At 58.7% G+C, this 25837-nt stretch overlaps 4 protein-coding genes across 11 annotated transcripts in view; 1 reads left to right on the top strand and 3 right to left on the bottom strand.

The window, feature by feature from the left end:
* The window catches only part of TMEM145 (transmembrane protein 145), a 9936-nt gene extending 8224 nt beyond the window's left edge, over window positions 1–1712 (bottom strand). The window contains exons 1-2 of the mRNA XM_077768130.1: window positions 1649–1712; window positions 497–551 (exon numbers count right to left, since the gene is read on the bottom strand). Of these exons, the coding sequence (XP_077624256.1) occupies window positions 497–551; window positions 1649–1712 (119 nt within the window). The remainder of the gene's footprint in view (window positions 1–496; window positions 552–1648) is intronic.
* A 148-nt stretch (window positions 1713–1860) lies between these two features.
* Window positions 1861–3835, bottom strand: PRR19 (proline rich 19). Of its 2 annotated transcripts, none has more exons than XM_077768144.1 (3): window positions 3772–3835; window positions 2493–3099; window positions 1861–2407 (listed from the first exon to the last, which is right to left on the bottom strand). In XM_077768144.1, exons 2-3 carry the CDS (start codon window positions 3091–3093, stop codon window positions 1935–1937), a joined length of 1074 nt encoding a protein of 357 aa, XP_077624270.1. In that variant the 5' UTR covers window positions 3094–3099; window positions 3772–3835; the 3' UTR covers window positions 1861–1934. The 2 variants fall into 2 exon arrangements, with proteins under 2 accessions (XP_077624270.1, XP_077624271.1); XM_077768145.1 differs by having other exon boundaries at window positions 2493–3146.
* A 198-nt stretch (window positions 3836–4033) lies between these two features.
* Window positions 4034–8601, top strand: PAFAH1B3 (platelet activating factor acetylhydrolase 1b catalytic subunit 3). Of its 4 annotated transcripts, none has more exons than XM_077768147.1 (6): window positions 4034–4260; window positions 6446–6543; window positions 6732–6821; window positions 7458–7574; window positions 7653–7775; window positions 8277–8601. In XM_077768147.1, exons 2-6 carry the CDS (start codon window positions 6466–6468, stop codon window positions 8562–8564), a joined length of 696 nt encoding a protein of 231 aa, XP_077624273.1. In that variant the 5' UTR covers window positions 4034–4260; window positions 6446–6465; the 3' UTR covers window positions 8565–8601. The 4 variants fall into 4 exon arrangements, with proteins under 4 accessions (XP_077624273.1, XP_077624272.1, XP_077624275.1 ...); XM_077768146.1 differs by lacking the exon at window positions 4034–4260 and adding an exon at window positions 5958–6064; XM_077768149.1 differs by lacking the exon at window positions 4034–4260 and adding an exon at window positions 6082–6118.
* An 884-nt stretch (window positions 8602–9485) lies between these two features.
* Window positions 9486–25837, bottom strand: part of CIC (capicua transcriptional repressor) — a 24662-nt gene continuing 8310 nt past the window's right edge. The window contains exons 1-20 of one of the 4 annotated variants that reach the window (XM_077768143.1): window positions 20310–20380; window positions 18167–18316; window positions 17850–18084; window positions 17640–17769; window positions 17363–17545; window positions 17112–17277; window positions 16040–16242; window positions 15731–15956; window positions 15211–15314; window positions 13729–14971; window positions 13459–13646; window positions 12966–13087; window positions 12705–12871; window positions 12311–12601; window positions 11889–12211; window positions 11333–11586; window positions 11078–11229; window positions 10867–10998; window positions 10454–10585; window positions 9486–10348 (exon numbers count right to left, since the gene is read on the bottom strand). In XM_077768143.1, the coding sequence (XP_077624269.1) occupies window positions 10011–10348; window positions 10454–10585; window positions 10867–10998; window positions 11078–11229; window positions 11333–11586; window positions 11889–12211; window positions 12311–12601; window positions 12705–12871; window positions 12966–13087; window positions 13459–13646; window positions 13729–14971; window positions 15211–15314; window positions 15731–15956; window positions 16040–16242; window positions 17112–17277; window positions 17363–17545; window positions 17640–17769; window positions 17850–18084; window positions 18167–18316; window positions 20310–20376 (4806 nt within the window). In that variant the 5' untranslated portion in view covers window positions 20377–20380 and the 3' untranslated portion in view covers window positions 9486–10010. Of the gene's footprint in view, window positions 10349–10453; window positions 10586–10866; window positions 10999–11077; window positions 11233–11332; window positions 11587–11888; window positions 12212–12310; window positions 12602–12704; window positions 12872–12965; window positions 13088–13458; window positions 13647–13728; window positions 14972–15210; window positions 15315–15730; window positions 15957–16039; window positions 16243–17111; window positions 17278–17362; window positions 17546–17639; window positions 17770–17849; window positions 18085–18166; window positions 18317–20309; window positions 20381–25837 lie in introns of those variants that run through there. The other 3 variants (XM_077768142.1, XM_077768141.1, XM_077768140.1) reach the window with 3 other exon arrangements.

Genomic DNA, 25837 nt, shown 5'->3' on the forward strand with positions numbered 1-25837 from the left:
CGAGAGCGCGCGGGCCGGCCAAAGCGCGCCCCCGATTAAAGGGGCCGCTGGGCGCCACACTCCCCGCCCCCTTCTCCAGATGGCCCCGCCGGGCGCCTTCCCCAACGGCATGGGAGAAGACGACCCTTCCCCACGCTCCCTACCCCGCCCCAGCCTCAGTTCTCCCTTCTGGGAGTCTTTCCGATACCTCCTGCTCCCCGCGTCCTACCCTGAACTCACATTCCCCCCAAGCCGTGCCTCCTCCTCCAGACTGCCTTCTCGGGATGACCCCCAACGCACGGACCCCAGCTCTGTCCTGACCTCTCCGCCAATTTAGTCCCCAAACTGCTCTTTGATTGCTCATTCCCGCCCTCATGACAGCCATCCCCAGCTGTGTCCATCCGAGATCCCAAGGGCTCTGTGAAGTGCCCTCAGAGACACGGAGGCTGAGAGGGTGAACCGTTTGTTCTGGGTCACAAAACACGGAGATGGCAGAACCCTGGGCCACAACCACTACACTTCGTTGCCTGACCCTGTCCAGTCACTGCTCACCAGGGTGTGAAACCGGGTTGCTGCGAGGCAGAAGAGGTGGTGTTGTGAGAAGCCCAGAGCAGACTGAAATCAACCCCCTTGGGTTCAAAACCCAGCATTGCCACTTTCTCATTAGACTTCAGCCAAGTCGTGTGATCTCCCAGTTCAATCCCCTACCGGCTGGTACTAACCTTAGGGCTTCGCAGTGGGCAATGAGGATCCCTGGAAAGGCTTTACAGAGCAGCGTCCAAGTCCCTCAGTTTCATTTCCCCGACCAGATTCCAACAAACATTTCTAGCTTCATTCCTCCCCCTCCACAGCAAAAAAAAAAAAAAAAAGTGCTGCTCCTCAAAATATCATTTTAAAAAACTTCCTAAGCCAAGGGGCCAAGCAGAAAACATAAGTGCACAGAACACGTTCAGGGGAGAGTGTAGGCCCCATGAAAAGGCAGCCTCTGCTACTTGGCTTGAGCCAGCTGTTGCCAGAAGGGATAGCAGGTCTGCGGCCAGATCCTTTTCCTTCTTTTTTCCTTTTCTTCCTTTTTTTTTTTTTAAGAGAAGCCAAAAATGTGTTAGGCTTTTTGTTTCGCTTTTGTTTTAAAGCAAACTGATTTGTAACAGTAGGCAATTAATTCAAAATTTTTAAATGTATCTTGGGCCAAAGTAAAAAGTCTGCAGGGCAGATTCAGGCCTCATCTCCCATTCCTGTCGCGATCTTGCACACACAGTTCCTATGTGCACTGGACCAGGAGCCCATCAAGGGCAGGGCCTGGACATGCCTCACTCTAGGTCCCAGGATATCCTAGGAATATGGACTGAATGAAAATAGTCCCACACCTCCTATTTGCCCTCCTCCAGGCCTTGCACATAGTGTCCCATAAAACAGCGTTTCTAGAATTGCCTGAAATGTTCTTTTCTTCCTCTACTAGTAAGTCCTTACCAATCTTAGAATCTGTAAAGGTCTACATCCGCTCCTTTGTGAGAAACTCCCTCATCACCAGAGAGGAGTCATCACTCCCTCTTTGGACTCCCTCAGCCCCTGCACCTCTCTGTCCCCAAGATGCAACCATTGGGACTGGAACTGTCTGTGCCTGCCACTGGACCGGGAGTCTTCTGGGGACAGCCACAGTAGCACTCACTCTGGGGCCCCAGCGTCACCTGAGCTGAGCCCGGCACATAGTTGGCTTCAGGGGGTGGATGCATGGACTGACTGAAGCCCCAAGTTTCCCAGCCTGCTGGCCCTCAAGCCCCAAGAAGGTGACAAGTGATGGTATCTTTCCCTCCATCTCGGGCCCAGAACTCAGAGCAAAGCAAAGCTGCTCTCCTGGGTCAGCCACTCTGAAAATCAAGGGGACCATGAAGAAGGTACTTTATTGAAGTGATCAGGAGTGCAGGTTTCCTGCCCCTCGCCCAGCCTCAGTCCCCTCAGTACAGTCTCATAGGTGGAAAGGACCAGGCCTCTGGGCTCCTCTGGGCCACCACCCAGGAGAGGCTGGGCAGTGCGGCAGGAGGGCTGGGGCTCCAGTCCAGGGCAGAGGTTGCGGGCAACAAGGGTGATGGTGGCTGAGGCAGGGGTTGTTGTGGGCCGACCCCCCAGGGCCGGGGAGGGGGAGGTGTGGCTACCAGCCAGATGCTTTTCAGTAGGTCAAAGGCTGTTGGCGGGCCCCAGGCTGCCCCAGATGGCGAAGGCAACAAGGGCAAGGTGGGTGGCCAGGGACCTTTTGGTGGCGCCAGGCTCACCCTGTGCACCATGGAAGTGCTGGAGGTGTGAGGCATGGTGAAAGTGAGCTCCTTTGTCCTCTGCGGCCTCCTCTGCCTCCCCTCCCGTGGGGCCTGCTCCGGGCTGTTGATCCAGGAGGGTGTCATCCTTCGTCTTTCAGGGCCTCCAGGTTTGGTCCCTGGCACAAAGGGAAAAAGCATGGGAGACAGCTGAGCTACAGCAGACAAGGGGAAAGGAACACAGGAAGCAGGAGGTGGGCTCACCTGGTAAGGGTGGCCGGCAGTCCCGGAGCACCAGGGTAAGGTCTGGCACACAGCCATGGCAGGCCTGTAAGGTGCCCACGATGGCATCCCTGGCCTCTTGCACTAGGTTCCTCCTGGGAAAGGCCTGTGGCAGAATTAGCTGGCACTGCAGCTCTTCCAGCAGCTGCCCCAAGCCCGGGAGCTCTGGGGGACTGGGTGGGCCTGGGCCTGAGCCTCTAGGCACCCGGTTCTCTTTGCCCCTTGACTGGGGAGCTGGGTCTTGGGCCCGGCTTGGGCTTGGGGAGGGTTTGGTGGGGAGTGAAGGGGTGCCTGGCTCCGGGGACCCACTGCTAAGCAGCCGTGCCACATCCAGAGATTTCACCTCATGGTTAAAGAGACCCCGGTGCTCCCGGCTCAGCCGGCCCTGTGTTATGACCACGAGCTTGGAAAGAGTAGGAGCCAAAGGTGGATCCTGACTGGTCACAGGAGGATCCTGACGGGCCAAAGGCCGCCGGCTGCCCATCAGAGCCTCGTTACGCTCCCGCCTGGTCTTCCGACGACGGACACGACCAGGTTTCTCAGGCCGCTGGAAAGGCTGAGGGCCTGGCCTCCAGGGGTCCATTATGTTCTAGAAGAAAGGCAGGACAGTCATCAGCATGCAGATAAGTCAGGGACCTAAAAGTGAATAGTGAGAAGAGAAGATGGTTTGGGGTGAAGTAGAATGACTATTTACAGAGACAAAATAAAAGTAAGGCAGTGGGTAGGGAGTGATTGGCCAAGACTTGGTCAAGGTAGCAGTCATGGGAGTCGGATGGGGTTAAGGGAGTCTCGATGAATGGGAAGATTTGTCAGAGAACAGAGAAAGGGTTAAGGGTACTGGGACATGAGAAAACAGCTAGAAGATGGGGGCTGGGGACGGGATCATGAGACCACAGGGTCTGGTGAACTAGAAGGAATTGTGGACAGAGGAGAAATCCAGAAGTAGAGGAGGTACTGGAGAATGCACAGAGTGCAAAGAGATGGTAGAGAGAGAAAGGCAGAAGAGAAACAGAAAAAAAAAAAAAAAGTGAGTCAGAGAAAACCTCGGGAAAGCAGAGAGGGCAACGGAGGAGCTACCAGGAACTGGGGCCTAGTCATGGGAGTGCGGTGGACTCGGGAAGATGAGGCAAGGGTGGGCAGCTGAGGTTAGGAAAGGGGGGTACGGTTGGCGGGGGCGGGGCAAGGGTGGAGCACCTCACCTTCTCCTGACCCAACGAACCCCGTCCCCCACCCACCCCATGTGGCTGTGGGGTGAAATTACTTCTTTTCCACGGTGACCCTAGCTCACGACGCACTGGGACTCTTCCGGGGCTCACGCTGGGCCTCGAACGCATTACACTAAATACGCATGCNAGCCTTATTTTCAGAAACCTCTCTCATTTGTCCTTAGGAATCTCCCATACACCAATCGGCTGTGAGGCCCACTGGGCCCGCCCCTTTCCTGAATGCTGATTGGTTTAGACTTTTGTACCGGGGCGGGGGAGAAGTGCGGTGAGGCTAGGCACCCGGGGAAAAATGGCTGTAGCGGTCTCCACTTGCAGCGGGTTGTCAGACAGTTACAGAATTCATCCCGAAAGAATCAGTATAGAGTCGTCACTCAGAGCTAGGATCTGGAGTTAGACTACCTAGGTTCAAACAACCCACACCAGCACATTTGAGTTGTATGACCTTGGAAAAGTAACTGCTCAGACCCTCAGTTTCCTGTTTTGTAAAATGGAGTTCGTTGTAGTACCTCCTTCATGTGGTTGCTGTAAGTATAAAATGAGCTGATACATCTAACTTGAAACAGCACTTGGTTTGAATGGAATGAATGCCTCGAAGCTGTTTCTCACTAAGCTTTGCTTCAGGAACGGCTTCTCTACCTTTTCAACTTAGCTATCTACACTAGTCCCCTCAGACTTTAAAATCAAGCTATAGGGGCACCTGGGTGGCTCAGTCGTTAAGCCTCCATCTTCGATTCAGGTCACGATCTCATGGTTCGTGAGTTCAAACCTGCACACAGCGGGTTTCAGATCCTTTGTCCTCTCTCTCAAAAAAAAAATTTTTTTAAGAAATAAAATGAAATAAAATAAAGCTATGGCCAGCAGTTTCCCCATGCCCTAATAAGCTACATTATCGATGTAATACTGCTTACCCAGACTTCCTAATTTTTCAAAGCCAAACTCAAACACTACTCCTAGGAACCCCCTCACCCTCAGAGTCCTTCTCTTCCTTCTCCACCTCTTTTTTTTTTTTAATGTTTTATTTATTTCTAGGAGAGAGAGAGAGAGAGAGAGACAGCATGAGCAGGGGAGGGTCAGAGAGAGAGGGAGTCACAGACTGAAACAGGCTCCAGGCTCTGAGCTGGCAGTCAGCACAGAGCCCGACGCGGGGCTCGAACCCATGAACCGCGAGATCATGACCTAAGCGAAAGTCGGTCGCTTAACCGACTAAGCCACCCAGGGGCCCCTTCTTCTCCACCTCTTTTAATCACAACCTTGATCCTTTCCTCAGCTCTGTGTCTGGATCTGTCTTCTCCAACACCCTGGGACAAGGCAAGGATTTGACCCATTCATTTAATAATCATTCAAGTTCTTGGGAGCAGCCATAGAACTTGGAACTATGAGTCAGGCCCTCTTCCAGGCAAGTGGACTGAGGCAAAACATTAACACGATAAATCAAACTATATTTCAGTATCAACCTACCTAGAAAGAATGAATAGATGGGAAGGTCCCATCTGGAAGTAGAACTAGAGGAATATAACCAGGAAGTTTAGGGGGATGTGGGACCCACCCCAACTCGTTGAGAAGAGGAAGGGTTGGGAAGACTTGAGATTTGAGTTTAATATAGGCCAGGAGGGGCCGACCTTAGGTGGCCTTGGCTATGGATGTAGGTTTCAGAGCTTAGACACACTTGTGGGTTTAGGGAGAGGAACAGAGGCTACAGATCTGCAAGATGAGCTGGGCGGGAGGGGCGCCAGGCTGGACCTGGGCCTTGCAGCATCTCTAATTTCCTTTCTCTTTCTTCACCTTCTTCTGCCCTAATTGCAGGGCCTGCGATGTTTGTAATGCAAAGATATGTAGTTTATAGATTTTATGCCACAAAAACTGGTGGTTTTGAGCAGGGGAAGCCCACGAGCAGATAGGCTCACTAAAGTCCTGGCGCTGTCTTAGGGTGTCTCCTTACAACTGAGGCTCTATTTTTCACATCTTGCTTTTTTTTTTTTCTACCCACATCAATAGAAAATGGGAGCGTCCCCTCCTAGCCAGGTGCATACGAGCCACCCCCTCAAGGGATCCAGGAATGGACTCGTCCACTCATTCCCCTTCCCCCCCCACCACGTGAATGACACACAGGCGCGCGCGCGCGCACACACACACACACACACACACACACACACACAGCTGGTGATCCCTTCCCCACATTTCTCGCCCTATAATAAGTGGTTTCTTACGCGCGCGCGCGAGCACACACACAGCTGGCGATCCTTTCCGCACATCTCTCGCCCTACAGCAAACGGGTTCTTCCCCCAAGGAAAGGCTCTAGGTTTTCCCCGCCCACTCTCGGCCTTTCAGGTAGTTCGCCCCTCGCCCGGACGCCGGTGTGGTGTGTGTGGTTTCTCCCTACGGGTGGGTGCTGGATGGTCTCGCCTCCCCGTTCCCAGGTGCCCGGGTGCGCAGACCGCCGCCGCCCGAGCGTGAGTGGTCCGGGCGGGAAGCTCCGGACGAGCCCACTGCGCGGCCGCCGCGGGGGTAGCACGGGTTCCCAATTCCACCTCCCCTTTTAAGTGAAGGTTTCCGCTCCCGCGGAGGAGGCGGTGCCCGGGATCCGCCGTCGTCCTCGCTGGAGTGCGGGCGTCGGGACCGTCCATTGTTGCCTGGAAGGGAGGGGTGGGCGTGGCGGAGCCACCTCCTCGGCCAACTCTCCCGGGTCGACCTCGCTCGCCCATCCTGCAGGAAGGAGCCGCGGCGCCAAGATGAGCGGAGAAGAGAACCCAGCCAGCAAGCCCACGCCGGTGCAGGACGTGCAGGGCGACGGACGCTGGATGTCCCTGGTGAGCGACCCGGCCCGTGATACGGAGTCCGGGAGGGGCCTCAGGAGAGCAGCTGGTTGGCGCCACACTCTCTGTGGGATTAGGAAACTGAGGGTAGTTGGGGTGGTGGAGGCAGAGCGGAGAAGCAGAGTGGGGCGGGCCAAGCAGCGTGCGTGCCTTTGACTCCCCCCCCTTGTACGTCCCCGAAGCACCATCGGTTCGTGGCCGACAGCAAAGATAAGGAACCCGAAGTCGTCTTCATCGGGGACTCTTTGGTCCAGCTAATGCACCAGTGCGAGGTGAGGCCGGTCCCGCGTCCCCCGCCCCACCCAGGCCTGTGCCCTGACTGACACATCTGAATCAGAGCCCAGGCCAGACGGGGTATAAGGTACCCGAAATAGCCTCAGGCAGCACGCACACCCAAACTTCGGTGTAAGATCCAACATTCTACAGAGAAGGAACGGTGTGACCAGTCTTTGTCAGATGGGTTTGTGTGTACTGAGACTTAAATATGAAGCTTTCTTGCAAGAAGATTCCCTAAAGTGAGGTTCTATTGTTTGCTTAAGGTAGTGCACAGCCCTAATGGATGTCCACAAAGCCAGTCTTTCCACTAAGTGAAAGTCAACTGTAATAGCTCTCCACAAAGGGAATCCAATTATGTTACCTTTCCACTAAGAGGGGTCAAACCGTAAGGCTTTCATCAACTGTAAGTGCCGTTAGTTCAATGTGTGACTCAAGCAGAATAGGTTTCCATAAAGTGACTCTTGCTTCTATGGAGCTCCATGAAAGTGAGGCTGGAATAGGTTTGCATAAAGCAAGATTTGACCAGACTGCTTCCATAAGGCAGGGCTCCTCCACGATGACCTTTGTCTAGGACAGAGGGCGGTGGTCCTTGCTGCCAATGCCCTGGTGCCCCCACCACTTCTTGTCTGCAGATCTGGCGGGAGCTCTTTTCTCCTCTGCACGCACTTAACTTTGGCATTGGCAGTGACAGTACGCAACATGTGCTTTGGCGACTGGAGAATGGGGAGCTGGAGCACATCCGGCCCAAGGTGAGCAGAGCTGGGATGGGCAGCTATCGCGCCCCAAGCCTCCCTCCTTACCGCCGCTTCATGCCTCTCTTTCCGCAGATTGTGGTGGTCTGGGTGGGTACCAACAACCACGGACACACAGCAGAGCAAGTGACGGGTGGCATCAAGGCCATTGTGCAACTGGTGAACCAACGGCAGCCCCAGGCTCGGGTCGTGGTGCTGGTGAGAGGCTTGGAGGGCGGGGAAGAAAGAATGGGAGGGGTGGCCGCAGCCGGCACAGTTCTGGGCAGCGCGGCGCAGAGCAGTGGGTTCCAAACAAAATCTCTAGGTGAAGCTTGCTACACACCCGGCAGCTATAATTAAGGTGTTCAGGGACCGGTGAGCCCGTTGCCCAAGAAATTGCTGAGGATTGGGGGGGGGGGGGGGNTGGGGTGAATCCAGGTGCCATCACTTCCAGCTGGAACATGTCCTCCTCTGAAAGAGGGACGGACCCTTTGCCATGGTGTCGTATTTTTATGATGGCTACTTGGAAAGGGGATGGCTCCCAGAAGGTAGTCGCTGGCTGGGGTCTCACACATGGTATCAAGAATTACCCTTCTGATCCCCCGCTAGTATATTCCACACCTGGGAACTTCCTGGTGAGGGCGAACAGTTTGTCCCAGAGAACAGGATACCCAGATGCTGGTAGGATGTCTCCTCACAACTCTTGGTGGCCTTTCTCAGGGCCTGCTTCCGAGGGGCCAGCACCCTAACCCACTTCGTGAGAAAAACCGGCGAGTGAACGAGCTGGTCCGGGCAGCACTGGCTGGCCACCCACGGGCCCACTTCCTGGATGCCGACCCTGGCTTTGTGCACTCAGACGGCACCATAAGTCACCATGACATGTATGATTACCTGCACCTGAGCCGCCTGGGCTACACACCTGTCTGTCGAGCCCTGCACTCCCTGCTTCTGCGTCTGCTGGCCCAAGAGCAGGGCCAGGGTGTCCCCCGGCCAGAGGCTACACCCTAAGCATCCTCCTGCCCCAACATTAAATTCTCGTTCCTTAGTCTCCCGTTTCTTGCTTTATGGCCAAGCCCTTCTGGGTATCTCAACCTGAACTTGGATCTCTGTGACCCTGCAGCCCTGGAGGGTGCTCTGTTTCTGCCTGAAGCAGGCATCACCGATCCATCAAGGCACGCTGGTTCTCGCAGAGTCTAGCAGATTTTTACCATCAGTGACGCTCCACACAGGCACTACCAATCAGTAACACACTAAGTGAAACCAGCTTGCCAGGTCAAGGTTAAACAAGAATTCTGGGAACGTTGTGACCCACCAGTCAAAGCCCATTCAAAACTGCCTTGCCCTTGTTGCCAAAGCTCATCCCCTGGCTGGAGCTTCTGGTGTTCTGCTCGTATCTTAGATGCCATTTCCTATGGAAGCTTCCTGACCCTCCCCATCCCAAGCAGTCGTGTCTCCTCCAGGGAAAGTGTCCACACACTGTGAGGGGTGTAACCCAGGAGGCTCCTTTTGGCCTGGGTGCAGTGCTGGCTCTGGCCATGTGGGGGCAGCAGGGGTCACCAAGAACAGCACTGTATCTGGGCAGCTGGGCACCCACCTCCCTGCCCAGCACCACCTAGGTTCAGACCGCTCAGGTGCACTTGGAACTTTAGGGGTGAACTGCCCTTGCAGCACCTCATCTTGGGCCTTCCTGAGTCCCCACAGGTTGGACAGCTGTGAGAGGCAGAGTAGGGACAGTGACTCCCAAGCGCCAGAGCTGAAGAGAGGCTGCTCAGTCCACAGTGAGTCAGGGTCCTCTGCCCACAGGGCCCTCCGATGCGGGGAGGGGAAGGTCCCACCACCGCACTGAGGGCAAGTGTATAAGCTCCTTGACCATCTGGGGACAGTACAACCCGCCCCCCCTTCTCCCTTTAGAGTAGACAGCCACACAAGTGTGTTAAACAGCTTTAATTTCGATCATTTCAGCTTCTCGGCACAGTAAGAAATATTGCACATGATCAACATGTTTTGTTCTGGGGATGGGGATGAGGGTAGGGGGAATCACCTTCTTAGAAAGTACAACCCAAGTTGGGAGGGCAGAGGGGGTGGGGAGAGAACCCTCCCCATGCCTGTGGCAAAGTGCAGGAGCCCCCACCCCAAACTAACCTGAGTCCAGCCCCTCTGGGGAAAAAAGGGGTGCATGAACTCCCCCTACTCCACAGGCACCTCTCCCTGTGGCCCAAGGCCTGCGCTACCCTCCAGCTTATAGCCCTCACATGAGCCATTTTGCATAAAGTACAAGTGAAAAGGTCTGAAGGTAACACACTCCAGGTTATATACAGGGGCTCCGTGGAGGCAGAATGTGCCCCTGCTTCCCCTCAGCTGCCCCCCGTCACAGGGAGAAAGCTGTGGGGGGACGGGGGATAGACAAGAGGAGCAGGCCTCATTCCGCCCCAAACTAGAAAGGACGAAATGGCTTTATTGGGGAGGAGGTAACCATCCTGCCCCCCCATTCCTGCCACCTATATACTGTCCATGTCCTGAGGGGGGTACTGTGGGTCCTGGGATCTTCTCGGGCCCCTCACCTGCCTGTGGCAGCTGTGGAGGGGCCAGGGGGTGGGGGGGAGGTCTGNCAGGGGCAGCAGCAGTGCCAGTGGGGGGTGGTCCAGGGAGGGGGGCCTCAGCTCCAGGGGCCTGCTCCGTGGGAGTGGCCGCCTGCATGATCTTCTGGCGCACCTCTCGGATCTTCAACTGCAGACACACCTTGGAGGGGAAGATGTCTGCGTAGCGCGCCTGGAAGGCTGCTGTGGCCTGGGCTGGGGACAGAAGGATGCGGGGGTGGGGAGTAGGGAAGGCAGAGTGAGATGAGCAGGCAGGGCCTCTCCAGGTGCCCCCTCCCCCCGACTCCAGGCCATACTCACCCGATGGGAAGAAGCCGTGGTCCTGGAAGAGCTGCATGACCAGGGCCCGGCGCTGGTCCAGGGTGCGCCGCAGCGAGGAGTATGGCACCTTCTCGTATTCCAGCTCCCCGAGCACATCCTCGGCTTCCGTACCTGGGAGCGGCACCCGGCGCACAGTTAAGGCTACTGCAGCAGCCTGCCCCCTGCCCCCACCCCCATCTGGATGTCTGTTCAGCCCTCGCTGAATCCCGTAACAGCAGAGTTCAGAGAGGGCACCTGCCTCTGCACCCTACTGGACCCTAACACTCCCCCTCCCATCCTTGACCTCCTGTCCTTCCCCATCACCACGGCGCAGCTCTAACCCCATTCCCAAGACCCCACCCTTCTTAAAGGCCCTGGGTCCCCCACAGCTCCGCCTGCCTCGGTGCCAGCACCTGGACGGTCAAAGGTGAAGATGTCCCCCTCGCACTTGGCACTCTTCGGGGTGTTGGGCTCTGAGCTGCAACTGGAGCGTCTCCTCATCTTGCGCTTGGGCGAGGTGGGGTCCTCGGGAGCCGAGTCCAGGTCTGGTCCAACAGAAGCACGCTCAGCGGAGGCAGCCCCGGTCTGCCCCCCACTTAACCCAGGTGCCCCCCACTGGCCTACCGGTGGAGTTCTTCCTTTTCTTGCGGTAGGAGCCCAGGATGGCCCTGGGAGAGGTGGCCAGAGACTGCAAGGTAGGCGAAGGCAGCACCTCCTCAGGCCGGAACTCAGGCAGCTCAGCAAAGCGCTCTTCGAAGTCCACCTCCGACAGGACCCTGCTGGAGAGCCGGCGGGGTCACCTCCCCTGCCCAAGATCACAGCTGCTCCCCCCTCCTGCCCAGCCCACACGCTCTGCCACGGAGCCCAGCCCATGCTCACTTGTCCACAGAGTCAAAGGTCTTCTTCAGGGGCGGGGGCCGCACCTTCACCTTCTTGCCGGTACCAGCTGCCTCCTTGCGCTCGGGGGTGTCCCCAGCTGCCCTCCCACTGCTGCCCTCGCTGCTGCTGCTGCTGCTACCGGGGGCTGGGGCCGGAGCTGGGGCCGGGCTGGGAGGAGTGGGAGGTTCCCCACGGCTCTCCAGGCCTAGCCCAGGGACTCGCCAGTCTGAAGATGAGCTGGGGAATTTGCTGGCCTGGGGTAGGGACGGCAGGGAGATGGGGGACACCGGATTCAGACTCGCTGGGGCAAAACCCAGAACAACAGCTGGATGCTAACCACCCATGATGTACTGCTGTGGAAAAGACCCAGCCATACAGATGAGCAAAAGGGACAGACAAGCTTCCTCCCCAACCCTGAATGCCCCCCAACCCCTGCAAACAAGGACAGAGTTCAGGCAGGTGTGCAGGTAAGAGGGATGCAGCAGAAAAGCAGACAGTGGACGGAGATGCAGAGCTGTGCAGCAGCAGGAGGCCCCCCGGCTCGCTGCACACTTACCATGGTCTCCGGGACCTTGGTGCCTGTCCGCTCCTCAGCAGGTGGAGGTGGCGGGGGGCTGCTCCGGGCTGCGGGAGCCCAGGTCTCTGGGGGCGGTGGAGGGGCCGGCGTTGTGGGCTGCCCCTCAAGCTCAGACTCGGGGGCAGGGGGCTCACGGGCTGGGCCAGGCTCCAAAGGCTGCCGGGATGCAGGGCCTGACCGCCCAGAGGCACCTGCCTCAAAGGAACCCACAGGAATGCTGGCGATGGCCGCCTTCACTTTCTGGGGGGCCTTGGGGGTAGGCCGCTGGGCCTTGGGGGCCACTAAACTGTAGGTCATGGAGCCTGTTGGTGGAGAGAAGAGCATTTGCTGAGCCAGGCCCGTCTGGAGGCCACCTTCTGGGTCCTCCAAATCACCCCACCCTGGGTTGGCCTGACGCCCACCTGTGGCATTAGGGAAAGGGCTGGTAGGGGCCGGGGTGGCAGTGGCAGGGGCCGGTGGGCCCTTGGGCAGGATGGCGGCAGCAGGTGCGGTGGTGCTAGTAGCCACAGTGTAGACCAGGCCTGGGGGCGCCTGGGACGGCTGGGCCAGGGGTGCTGAGGAGGTGGGTGCGGGGCTGCCGGGGTAAAACGCTGTGATGACGGGACCTCCAGGGGCTGTGCAGGTAGGCGGCAGCTGGGGGCTGGGCACAGGCGACACGCCCACCTGGCCGGGAGCCAGCAGCGGGGCTTGGCCTGCAGAGACGAAAACAGAGGAGAGGCAGGGGCCCCAGTTAGGGCCTGGGCTACCTCGGCACCACCCTGGGTCCCCAGCTCTTCCTGCCAGGCCGCCCCTCACCTGAAAGCAGGGGCTGCACGAAGGCGGGTCCGCTGGGCCCCAGTGAGGTGAAGCCTAGGGCTACCGAGCTCGTGGGCCCATACGAGGTGACTGTTCCAGCCTGGCTGGATGTAGGGCTGGTGCCCAGGGGCAACGCGTGCCCACCCGCCGACTGCACGTAGGTGATTCTGCCGCAAGGAGAGGAAGGGGGAGTGAGGTAAGCTGGCCCCACCCAAGCCCATCTCTGGGCTGGCCTCCGGGTGAGGGCTCAGCTGCCATTACCTGGTGGAGGAGGGCAGCAGGACTTTCTGAGGCTGCGAGGTGGGTCCGGACAGCGTGGCTGGGCTGAGGGGCGGCACCAGGCCGCTGGGTGTGCTCACGGGCACTGGAGTCAGCTGGATGATCTGTGGGCAAGGGCACCCACAGGCTGGGGTGAGCTGGGGACCCAGAATCGGGCAGGGGGGGACCAAGATCTCAGGAAGGTGGACCTCAGCAAAGACAGGGAACACAAAACTCGGAATCGAGACCGAAAGGAACAAAGGAAGAGACATCGAGGGGTACAGAACGCAAAGAAAACACAAGACACAGACACCGAGGGCAGAATTAAGATGTACACAGGTACTGAAGTGGAAAGATAAACAGAGTCCTAGAGACAAACTTCCAGAAAGACAACCAAAAAGGGAGAAAAAGAAGAGTGACTGAAGAAAAAGCACACACAGAAACCTCCACCCGGGAGGGGAGGAATGAAGAACAGGCGGAGCCAGGATGCCCTTACCTTGCTGGGTGGCTGGGCACCATTCTGCACAGGTACTGAGAAAGGCGGGCTCACCAGGGGCAGCGGCTGGCCAGCCCCGCCCCCCCGCACGGACATGCTAGACGCCGCCAGGGGCACCAGTACCTTCCCGGGTAGCAGCTGGGCTGAGCCACCCGGGGGCGGGGCCTGCACAGGAGAGACTGACTGGGCTGCAAGTGGAGAGAGGAGAAGTTACAAGAAAGCCAAACAGGCCTGGGGCCCCTCTCCTCCACTGCTCAGCCCAGGTCTCACCTTTGGGGGGCGGGGCGGAGGGTACTGACTGCAGGATGGGGATGCCAGGAGTGGGTGCGGTGGCAGCCAGAACTTTGCCGTTGGTGGAGGTGCCCGGTGGGAGGGTGAAACGGATGCTGGTGGTGGGTGCGGGGCCGCCAGGAGCTGCCGCCTTAGTCCCAGGGGCCGGTGCCGGGGCAGGCGCCACCTGAAGCTGCTGGGGCAGCGTGGGCAGGATGTACTGCACCTGGGTGATTCCCCCAGCTTTGCCCAAGGCGCCTGGCTGCAGGATGCCCAGGGGAACTGGCCCATTGGGGCCACTCCCAGCACCTGCTCCTGAGCCTACATTGCCCCCACTGCCAGGGGTCCCCTGGGCTATGAACTGAACAGCAGGGGGCGCCGGGGCACCATAACCAGGGGTGCCCACCAGCAGGTTGGTGACCGTGGCAGGGGCCTTCCCCACAGTGCCCAGTAGGGGCCCAGCCACCAGATGTGGGGCTGGCGAGGTGGCTGCTGCTGACTTCTTGTCCGAATATACTAAGCTTACACCCAATGGGGAGCTCCCAGGTGCTCGGGACCCAGCAGCCGGCTCAGTCCTGGCACCTGCTGTGTCACTTGGAGATGCCTCAGCCCGGCCAGATGTGGGAAAGGGTTTAGAGGCGATGGGCACAGGAGTGCTACTGACAGGCCGCACCACGTTGGTGACCATGGTGGCAGCTGGGCGGGACAGGGGGGCTGCTGGGGCCCCATAGGCCAGTGATGGGGCTGGGGCTGGGGCTGAGGGCATGCGGGCTCCACTGCCTTCCCGTTCCTCCTTATTTGGGGGCAGGACCAGCGTCTGCAGGACACTTCCTCCCCCGCCAGGAGGTGCTGCAATGACGGAGGGGCCTGGTGGCTCTAGGCCTCCTACACTTTCAGGTCTCTTACGCCGGAAGGTGGCAGGATCCGTTGGGAGGAACCGGGTGGCCTTGGAAGGTGTTACTGGGCCCCCAGACCCAGGGGGTGGGGGCCTCAGTGGGCCTGCTGTGCTGCCCTGACCTGACTCCTGGGCCTTGAAGGTCCCTGAGCCCAGCGGGAAGGAGGTGGCAGCTGAGGCTGAGGAGGAGGCAGGTGAGGACGAGGAAGAGGAGGACGGGGTGGGCCCATAGCCTTTGCCAAAGCCTGCAGGCGGATCCGGGGGCCCTGGGGGCTCAGGGTCCAGCGATGGGCGGCAGTGGGTAAAGGAAGAACGAATCACAGGCGAGAACACCTTCCGGCCAAAGCCCTGGGTGGAAGGAGGAGACACACCACATCAAGGAAGCCCGTCCCCACACACCCTGCCCGTCCCTGTCCCGCCTGGCAGCGAGGCCAGCTGAAGGCCTCAGTTCATCCAGGCTGTGACCCGATTCACCATGGGGGAAGTAGCTTGCCCTCTGTGGGCCTTAATCTCCCTGTGTCAGGGCACATGAGCAGATATTTCCCCTTCCTGGGAAGAGCAAATGACACCAAGTCCCAAGTTCTCACCTTGCTGCCCTCTGGGTCCTCCCCAGAACTGTCGCCGCTCTCGCTGTCAGTCACCCGCTCCTTGCACTTGAGATCGATGTCAGTGGTGCCGAAGCCATCGTCAGCTGAGGGAGCAGAGAAAACGACACTGGCAAAAAGGCTGGGTGCGTGCAGGACTACCCAGAAGGGACAGCACGGAGCCCAGGCTTTGCCCCAAGTCAGCAGTAAGTACTGTCCACAAATGCTGTTCCTCAGCCTAGGGTGTGCCCACCTGCCCAACAGGGAACCCTGAGAACATGCAGGTAACGCCACCTAACCATGTGCCTGATGGCCTGGCCATCCATGCACCTGTCTTCCCGGTTTCCTGCCTGGCCAAGAGCTCCCCAAGGGCAGGGCTGGCAGAGCCTGAACTGAACACGCCTCCAATCGTAAACAAACGTGTGAGAGAAGAGGGAGCCTGCAACCTAGGTCAACTCTGCCCACCCCTCAAACCTCAGCCTGCTGCTCTCTAGGCAGGATGCTGGGCCCTGCCACTGCTCACCAATGACATCATCATCTCCCTCCTCCTCACAGATGACCATGCGTTCCTCATCACTGGTCATGTCCTCACTGGCAGCACGCTGGGAACGGGAAGCCCGGGTGGGCAGCAGGGGGGGTCGCCCACTGGCCGCCAGGGCACCTCCCTCACCGGAGGTCGAGAAGGGGCCTGGAGCCCCATACTGGGTGGAAGGCTTTGGACCAGAATAGGATGCAGGGCCAGACACCATCTGCAGGGCAGGTAACCAGGAGAGTTCAGAGGGGGGCATCACCTCGGGCAGCCCTCCCTGCCCATCTCCCCTACCCGTCGGACCTGAGTCAGTTCCTGTAGCGCCTGGCTATCTACTTCCCCACCATCCAAGCTGTGGACCCCACTGTGGGAGAAGGCTCGGGGCCGGGCCGAGCCAGGTCCCCCCACCGTGTGCAGACGCTCAGTCCCACACGAGCTGCTCCCTGGAGCCTTGGTATCCGAGCTCAAGAGTGTCTGGGCTGCAACGGACAGGAGCTCCGAGGACACTGCAGAGTGGAAAGAGAGGAGCGCTGCAGGGTCCAGAAGCCTCTTACCAGCCCTCACGCTGGCCAAGCCGTCCACATGTATCTCTAAGTAATGGACCAAAGGAGTTTGGAAATCCCGGGCCACCCGGCAGAAAACAGATACCGCCCCCCAGGCCCAGCATTTCCCAGTGGATCTGGCCCTCTGGGATCGCAAGGAGCAAGCCCATCGCTCCCCAGGAGGCAGGCCTTCTTCAAGTACAAGAGTGAAGACATGTAGTGTGGTGCTGCCTAGCTAATAACTGTTGGCCTGTCTGAGCCCCCATCCCCTCATCTCAGAAAGAGAGGAACAGCCCCATTCTCAGAGAGCTGCAGGCCCGTGCCCCCAGGATCGCTCCAAAACAACGCCTCGGAACAGCACTATGCACACCAGACGCCCTCAGTCGGGAGAAGCAGCCAATGAGGGGCTTCCAACTTCAGCTCTGGGAACCAGCCAAGCTGAAGTGGAGATTCTGGCACCTCCATTTACTAGTTTCTTGTCATTTCCTGCAAGTGATTTTGCCTCCCTGAGCCTCAGTTTTCCCATCTGCAAAACGGGGCACATCTTTCAGTTCTAGAAATTCCACTCTCCTTGCTGCCTGACACGCACCGTACACTCAGGAAACGGCAACCCGTAACGAGATAATGAGATTACTGTTTGGAAACTTTACCTCTCTGGGCCGCCCTGGCCCCTTCGCGTAACACAACTGCCAGTTTTTTTACGGGTAAGGGTCCCCCAATTAAATGATAGGGCAGAGAAAAGCTTCTGAGCCAGGGGCTGAGCAAACAAGAGGGCAGCTGGCACCTCTCAGGGAGAGAGGTGACACGGCAAGAAAGCCAAGGGGCTGACTAACCTCCAGGGGCAGCGGCAGTCCCCGTCTCCGACATGCTCCGCTCCCGCGTCTCCTTGTGCCCTCCTGCCAGCCCCAGGCTCGTGGGCTTGGCCTCTGAGCTGGACTTCTTCCTGTCCTTGTTGCACCACTTCCAGTCCGGGTGAGCCTTAAAGTGGGCCTCTTTCACCTGGCAGGGGAGAGCAGAGAGACCCTTCACTCAGCCACCCCACCGGAGGAAGCTGGGAGAAGCCGGGGGGAAGAAGAGGCGTTACCTGGAAGGCCAGGTCATGGTACTTCTGCTTCTCCTTGGGCCCCAGGGCGTACCACCACTCGCCCAGGATCTTGCTGACGGTCCGGTTGTCCTGGTTGGGGTGACGCTGGTGGACCAGGGCCCGGTGCCGCTTGCTGAAGATCATGAAGGCATTCATGGGCCGCCGAATATGGTCCTTCTCCCGCTGCGGCAGACACGGGCCCAAGTGGGACGGTTAAAACCAGGAGGCAGGCTCGGGCAGCCACAGGGTGAGCCGGGGACAGGTAGAGAGGAGGCACCTTGTTGGGGCTGCGTCCATCCTTCTCCGAAGAGGAGTCTCGTTCCTTTGGCAGGGCACTGAGGGACTGGGTCCGGCGCTTCCCGGGTGGCAGCGGCAACTGGATCTCAGGAGACATGATGGAGAGGAAGCTGTGGTGGGAGCGGCAGGGACAGTGAGGGCCACATCTCCGGCCACTCCACCCACCGGCCCCAGGCCTCATGGCACTCACGCGTCATCATGGTCACTCTCCGTCTCACTGTCCAGCCGGGGCTCTCCTGGAGGGCCAGGGGCCTCCTCGTCAGTAGTGGGAGGGGGACCCTTTCCAGGTTCCACCACCCCCAAAGCATGGGGGGGTCCAGGCCCTGGGCTCTCAGGGCACGTGGCTCCGGGGGGCCGCCCAGGATCAGCATTCCCTGTCCCACCTGGTGGCTGCTCGTGAGCAACAGCCGCCGACTCAGCAGGTTCTAAGGGCGGAGAGGCAGATCAGAGGGCTCTCAGGCCATCTCGACCCTAACCCCATACCATCTCTGGTCCCCCACTCCTCACCTTTGCTCTGGTTGGAGGCCACTGGGTGGCTGGCAGGTTGCTGGGCCTCACTTGGTTGCACAGAGGGGTCGGGCTGGCTGGGGGCCAGGAAGGGGACTAAGGAGTGCCAGGGGAACACAGCAACAGAGCGAGGTTCCACGTTCGTCCACACTGTGGGAAGAAGCCAGCTAAGCTGTGCAGCAGGAGACTTTGGCCTTGACCCCCAACTCAAGCTCTTTTCCACCCTGGATGAGGCAGCTCCCCGCCTCCCTTACACCCCCTTCCTCTAACCCAGAGCCTCGTGGGCTCCTGTATGTGACATCGCTTGAGAAAAACTCCTCCCTGAAAGGTTTCTAGGTTTAAAAAAAAGAAAACAGAAGCTAGGAAGGGAAATAGGCCTCACGCCCCATTCCCTCCCCCACCTCCACCAGCCCTGCCACCAGGGACCAAGCTAGAGGAATGACTGGCTCCTGTCACAAACCAGGCCATGTTTGACTGCCATCTCATACTCCCAAGGCCCCAAAACCTCAACAGGGCTAGGAACCCTCCCCAGCCATGCCCTGTTCCCAGCAATCATGTTGCAGTCTGACGGGGCCCCTCATCTTGGCCTCACGCTCCCTTTCTCTTTCTTGAGACCGTGGCTCGTTTTCTCCTTCTTTTCTCTCTCTGATACCCATACAGTGGGGACTCAGGTCTTTCTCCTTGCCTCCCTCCCCCTATCACACCCCAGGGAGCCAACCCGCCTTTCCTGGGCTGGGCACAGGTGGCTCCAGCATCTCCCCCACCTCCTAACAGAGGCTACTGTCCTCGAAAGGCCTCCCAGCAGCCCTTCCCTCTAAACCTCTGAGTTTACCTCCCTTTACGTTACCCTCTAAACCTCCTTGAGTGCAGCGTCTAGCCCCTTGCCCAAAAAGAAGGGAGGGTGTGGTAAACCCCTTGGAAAAAAAAAGGCACAGACAATGGGCCAGACGAGAGAATTGTTACAAGTCCTTGCCCAAGAAAGGCAAAATGGCCAGGTGTTTTCTTAAGAATATGCACATGAAGGCACTTCCCTCCCAGGGGGCCAGTCCCAGGGGTTCAGCCTTCTGCCCCAGGACCTGGGTGGTAGGAGGGTAAGCACTGGGCCGGGACCCATCCCTGGCGGGACTCCTGGGGCAGGCCAAGGCCAGAAGTGGGTTTCCCTCTCACTGCTGGCTCCCTGGGGGAAGTGGAACCAGCAGAGGCCCCTGTGAGGGAAGGCGATGAAGAGAGAAGGGAAACGCCCTAGCCCTGGTCTCCATCATTCCTGGCCTCCCCTTGATCCAGATCAATCTGACCTGGGGTGACCCCTCTATGCCTTCAAAAGCCCGGACTACGAGAGCCACTGGCCTCGAAAACGGATTGTGCAAGGGGCTGACAAAAGAAAAGTAGACACTATGTCAACAGGAGAGGGCTAAGGAAGCCAGCACCGGAGGGGGCCTCAAGACCCTCTGAGGACCCCATCCTTCATCCTTGAGGCACTGGGGACCCCAAAGCCTACTCAGCCCTCCAACCCCAAGGACCTGGACCTGTGCCTCTCTTCACCAAGATCTTTCTCAGCAGTCCTCCTCATCTGCTGGGTGGGGAAGAAAGGCACCAGCAGACAATGGGGGAAGAGTCCTTTGGTCCTGCCCCTCCTCGGTGCACTGCCCTCCAGGTTCCCGACTCTCTCCCTGTCTCTGCACTCTGCAAAGCATACCACAAACACTCCAGCCCATCACTCAGTTGTAAGCAAACAGTGCCTCGCTCACTTCTCAAGCCCCGTTCTTAGCCCCACTACTCGATCGCAGTCCCTTCCCCCTCTCTTCCACACCTAGGGCCAGCAGGTCTCAAGCCGGCCCTATTCTAATACGAGCCCCCAAGCCAGTTACTGCACTCTTCACCTCCGGTGACAACGGACCTGTTCCACCCCATCATCCAAACACCCACAGCTGTGCCCAGCTACTCCCCTCTCCTCACTCCCATCATTCCCGCTACACTCCCACCTGCCGTCACTAACCGCTTGGCCCAGCCGAGCTCTGTAACTTTCCCGTCACCCCTGTACTCTGCATCTATCACTCTCGTACTATATCCCTATCACCGTTACTCCGCACTTAGCACCCCGACACCTTGACCCCGGCGGTCCCAGGGCCCAGGCGCTACTGACCGAACATGCCGAGGCCACGGGAGGCCGCGCCGGACGCGGGCACCAGGGGCCTGTGGGCTGAGTACATGGTCCGGCNCAGTAAAGGCAGCGAGCCAGGGGGGCGGTTCGGGGCACCGCGCTGCGGAGGCCCCGGGGTTGTGTGTGGTGCTACGTGTGTCCCGTCCACGCGAAGAACACGCTCACGCGCGGCTTGGCCCGCCTCGCTCACACCCGCCTGGGCGCGCACGGCGCCGCAGGGCAGATGAACTGCGCGGTAGGGCTACTCGAGCCACCCCGAGCTCTAACCAACTCACCCCAGCAGACTCTTACCCCCACCATTCACACACGCACACACACACGCACGCACACACACACACCCCTCTCATAGAAAGACTTTTCCTGCCACACCCATTATCTCACACACACCCCACAGTCACATGTACCCTTGGCCTTACACTCGCACTGCCACACACAAAGTCGCACACCTCCAACACCTGTTTCATATGTACCTCCCACACTCCCGATCAATCACTCCCCACCCATCATCATACACACTCGTTCGCACCCATCCTCCACATCACCCATTGCATACACGCCTTGTCATACATGCTTCACCAACGCATATTCTCATTGCCAGCCCACATGAATCATCATACAAACAACATATCAAACAAGCAGTCTTATCTCACACACCTCATCACAACCACTGCTTGTCCATCACACACGCCCCATAGCACTCCCACCCAACCACACACAGCTCCATCTTCACGCCCTCTCATGTGGCCTTCCTGGCACCTCTGATCCCAACAAAGGCTAACTCTCACAGATGCCATTGTACCGACCTCACACAGTATATAAACTTACCCCTGCGAGCACTACTTCAGTACCCTGTCCCATCAGCCAGACAGAATGCCATGGCCATTCATCATCATTCAGCTACACTGCCTGACACTTAGCAGCCACATGGGACCCTCTAACTGACAGTGTAAGGCAGGGCGCCACGAGCACCCCTGTGGGCTGGCCCTATCACTCTAGGCTGGAAGCTACCCCTTCTAGAAAAGGACCAGGAGGAAGAAAGGAAACTAACACTGGGGCTGCAGTGTGTTGGGAGCCAGGATGTATTATACTGTTCATTGGATCCTCACAGGCACTAGGGAGGTACACTTTATTATGCCCATTGTGCAGATGAGAAAATGAGGTTCAGAAAAACTGAATACATTGTGCAAGATCATGCCTCCAAAACAGAACAACCCAGAGCTCCAACTCAGCTGCTCTTTCCACTACTGAAAATTTAACCTCCGGGTGGACAGACCCAGGCAACACTCCCAGAGGTCCCGGAATATAGTAACACGGTGATACAAAGAGAACTACAGCACTGGTGAACTATGGAAAGGTCAGAGAGCACACACAGACACAGGCAAGGGTCTGGGGCCCACGAGGGAGAGAGGCAGAGGCCTTGTGTCACCCAGGATGGGCCCTGGAGTCACACCTGGGCAGGTAAAGGTTGCACAGGCTCAGATGGACAAAATGTGGGCCCCTACACAGGTGGAGACAGGGACAGGCACAAACAAAATCCTTTTCCCAGCCTATCCCAACCACTGACAGCGCTGAAGGAATGGCAAGGGGGCAAAACCGGTAATCTGAGCCCAGAGGGGAAGGGAAGGTCCATAGCCCTCTGACCTCCAGAGACTGCAGGGCCAGACACTTGGCTGTGAGCCTGGAGGGGGCCACTGTTGGGACTATTAGGTGACTGCCCCCTCCTCCCTATGCAGCCCCAGACTCAGACCCTCCATTACCTCACTGCCCCAGGGACTGCAACGTGAGGCAGAAATCAAGGCTGAAATCAATGTGTCCCGCTATCTCCCCACCACTGCCCCCTCCTCTCCCCACCGGTGAGTCACCTACTGGCAAGTTAACCCCTTCCCTGCTGCAGTGCAGCCTGGGACAGAGCTCAGAGAAACCATGCCCCAGCTCCCCCACTTCTGTAGGGTGAGAAAAAGAGCGAGGTCCTGGCACAGCAGGGAAAGAGGGCCCCACACATCTGGGAGGGTTGCACATCTGGTAGAAGACACAGTGCCCACATAGGAGGGATGGGAAGAGGCCCCTTACAGGGTAGGGTACAGCCAAGTGGGGGCCCAGCCTGGCAGGGAGGGGCCGGAATCCGGGCGGGAAGGGCCCCCCTGCCCTGGGCACTCAGCCAGCCCTATACTTAGCTTCCATTGTTCAGAGTGGAGGAACCCTGGGTGGGGGTGATTAAAGGTGGGGAAGAGGGAGCAGGTCCTAACCCCAGACAGCTCCATCTCTCCAGCCATCCCCAACCCTAACCCGGGCCTCTCTAATTGGAAAAGGCTGAGGGGTTTCCCCAAACCTGGGCCCCAGCCCCATCAGAGTGGGGATACAACACCATCCTTTGCTCAAGGCAGGTACTCAGGCAGAATTACGGTGCAGCCACCCCCTGCACGGCCCCATTACCAATTCCACAAAAGGTTTGGCCCCAAACAGCCCCCGCAGCACTACCCCACCCCCAGCCTGAGGACAGGGAGCCCAGACAGAGACACCAACTGCCACCCAGGGTGGCACAGGCCGAGGCCTGCCCAGAGGCCTGGGGCGTACAGCCAGGGATGCTGACAGACTCAGGGACAGGCAGACACACTCTGAACTCACGGGCCCATTTATTGAGCCCAAGAGGCACCACGCCCCTGTCGCCCGTGGCTCCCCACCCTGCTCTCCAGGCTCGGGTCCCCGCCTCGGCTCACCACCCCCGTGTCCCCAGCTCCCCTCACCCTCTCTCCACATACACACCCACCCACCNCGCAAGAAAAAGGACCAGAGGGGTGTAGGATCATGCGGTCAGGAGGTGGCACGGTTGGGATCTGAACCCAGGTCTGCCTGGCTTCACAATCACCTTTTCCGCGGAAATGGGGAGACAGGGGTTCCCTAGCCCAGACCCCCGTGGGGAGCGGGAACAGGGGACGGGGTGCGGGCGGAGGAGGCGGCGCGGCGGGGNCCTGACCCCTCGCAGCGCCTGGTGCCGGGGTCTCTTCCAAGAAGTCTCTAGGATTCACTCCAGCTACCTAAAAAAAACGCCCCTTCCCTTGTTTCCCCGCAAGGCATCCTCTTCTTCCCAGTATAGGCCTCCATCCTCTCCAGGGCAGTCTCCAGGGATCTCTGACACTAAGATCTTAACCTTTTTCCTCTCCTACTCTAAACTCTTGGCTCTTCACCGACTGGCATTCAAGCCTGACCTGGCTAGGTGTGTGCTCTTTGGCACCTATCGGCCAATCCTAGGCTCTAGTATCAGCTCCAGCTTCAACTAGCCCCGGAGAGGTCATGCACTTTCACCCCTCCTGGCCTTTGCTCCTATGGCTGCCTTGGCCAGGAACACCCTTCCCTTTCTTTCACTCTCCTGAAATCCACTCATTCCTCCTGCTTCAGCTCAAAGGTCACTTCCAATGAGAAGCCTACCTGTACCTCCCTCATCACCCTGCACTGAGCCACAAAGTTGTCACTATCCTCTGGCTTCCCCAGCCTCTGTACCTCCCTCTGTTCTTCTTTGCCTGAGCCTGCTTCCACGCCTGCCTTCCCCACCCATGTCCCCCAGGGCTGCTCAGCTCGGGCCTGGTGGAGGTGAGGAGAGGCTTCTGATGGGAGAGATGGAGTTCACCGTTTGAGACAAAATGGCAATTCTGGTGGGCCGAATCTGGATTTGGGGAGTCGGGAGAACCTCTTCGGGCCTCATTTCCCCCACCAGGCCAAGCAGAGTTGGTTGGTACTGCCTGGCCTCTGACTTCCTGCCTGGGATACACTGTGTTGGGACTCCACCAAACAGAGCTGGCACCAAATGTGTCTCCTGCAGGGCACTGAGGGGGTGGTAGGGGTGGTCTGGGTCATGCCCTCCAGCAGGTGGGTGGGCACAGGAGCTGCTTTCCGGTTGTTCCCCCACAGCCGGATCTCCTAGCTTGGCCCATGCAGCTCCCACCTTCCTGCCTGACTTGGGAACAGGTGCTTGAGTGTAGATAGGTCTGCAATAGGCTCCTGACACCTCTCAACACGTTTCAGAGACAGTGGCGGGCAGTCAATTTGTCAAGGGGCAGAAGGGGGCTCCCAGGCCTGTCCAACCTCCCAATACTCCCCAAGATCGGAGTAAGGGACCCCGTACTCGGCAACTGTCCACTGGCTCAAAGGGATGGAGCACCCGATGTGCGCCGGGTAGAGGCGAGGGACTGGGATGGGGACAGCAAGTCTGCCTAAAGAGTGGGAGGAGGGCCAGGGGAAGCCCAGAGACACAGGATCCCAAGACAGGGGGCCCAAACAAAAGGTGGGATGAAAGCTCAGACAAGGACTGATGTCTAAGGGAGGGACAAACCAAGAAAGACATAGAGCCAGACAGAGAGAGACAGACAAGTCCAGCGAGAGAGACTCAGACAGGCCCAGAAATAGAGACCTAGACGGACAGATGTAGGAACCCAAGGGAGAGACAGATAGACATACAGTGGCTCAAAGAGAGGCAGAACAGGCAGAGGCCTAGGAGAGGGGGCACTGCCTGTCAATAGAGGGAAGCCAGGCGGAAGCTGGGAGCTGGAAAGGCGGCCTTGCCAGGAATGGGGCTGAGACATCTGGCCTCCCGGGCTGGGGCTGCAGGCCCTGGGGCGGCTTCCTCTCCTGGGGAGCAGGCGGGAAGAGTCAGAGGGAGGTGGCAATGGCAGCTGGCTGGCCCGGCCATGCACAGAATGTGGAGAATGCCGGCCGCCTGCCCCGGCACGTCCCCCAGCGGAAGCAAATGCCTGGTGGGGGGCAGGAGCAGGCAAGCTGTCCCAGGCCGCCCCCTCACACCTGCTGCCCTGAGTGAGGGTCAGGCTTTGGCATGAGCGGGCAGAAAGGGCCAGGACCACGGCCTCGCTATGCCACCGGGCACGGCCTGCCCTACGTAGGCCTGAGGGAAAAGGCCTCAGGTGCCTGCCTCCCAAGGGTCCGGGGAGGCCTCTGGGAGGAGAACAAAAGAATCTGCTGGCTGGGAACCCGAGGGCAGCCTGGATACCTCAGCATGGGTGTTGTCAGAGAGGCGCTGCTCAGAACCGCCAGGACAGGCACTGGACAAGTTCTGACGACCAGATGGCCTGCAGCCTCCTTTCCTTGAACCTCGGTTTCCTCCCCCCCCCCCCCCCCACTCCAAAGCAGGGCTGATAATCCCTCCTGCATAGCATCAGGTGGATTTGGTGAGATGGCCCCACGCCTGGGGCTGGGCACGTGGTAAATGCTTAACAAGGAGGGGTTACTGTTACTGTCATCAGCATTACAGAGACTACTTAAAAGATGGCTCTGGGGCTGCACAGCCTGGGTTCAAATCCTGGTTCTCCCTCTTCCTCAGCTGGGTGACCTTGGGAAAGTCACTTGACCTCTTCCGGTGTGCTTTTCTCCTCTGAACACTGGAAATAATAACAGTGCGGACCTCCGGGGGTGTTGTGAGGATTCAGGAGTAAACGCTCAGCCGGCACTTACTGAGAAGTGTACCCCCCCCCACACCTGCGGGGGTGGGGGGGAGGGGGAGG

Source organism: Crocuta crocuta, unplaced genomic scaffold (genome assembly GCF_008692635.1).
Source record: "Crocuta crocuta isolate KB4526 unplaced genomic scaffold, BGI_CrCroc_1.0 scaffold886, whole genome shotgun sequence".
Taxonomy (NCBI): domain Eukaryota; kingdom Metazoa; phylum Chordata; class Mammalia; order Carnivora; family Hyaenidae; genus Crocuta; species Crocuta crocuta.

What these genes read in the sequence shown, in the direction of transcription:
- PRR19 (XM_077768144.1), bottom strand. Translation starts at nt 3,093, where the DNA reads ATGGACCCCTGGAGGCCAGGCCCTCAGCCTTTCCAGCGGCCTGAGAAA. An exon ending in CTGCCGGCCACCCTTACCAG is followed by an intron (nt 2,408 to 2,492) that starts GTGAGCCCACCT and finishes CCTTTGTGCCAG; the next exon opens with GGACCAAACCTGGAGGCCCT.
- PAFAH1B3 (XM_077768147.1), top strand. Translation starts at nt 6,466, where the DNA reads ATGAGCGGAGAAGAGAACCCAGCCAGCAAGCCCACGCCGGTGCAGGAC. An exon ending in ACGGACGCTGGATGTCCCTG is followed by an intron (nt 6,544 to 6,731) that starts GTGAGCGACCCG and finishes ACGTCCCCGAAG; the next exon opens with CACCATCGGTTCGTGGCCGA. An exon ending in AGGCTCGGGTCGTGGTGCTG is followed by an intron (nt 7,776 to 8,276) that starts GTGAGAGGCTTG and finishes GGCCTTTCTCAG; the next exon opens with GGCCTGCTTCCGAGGGGCCA.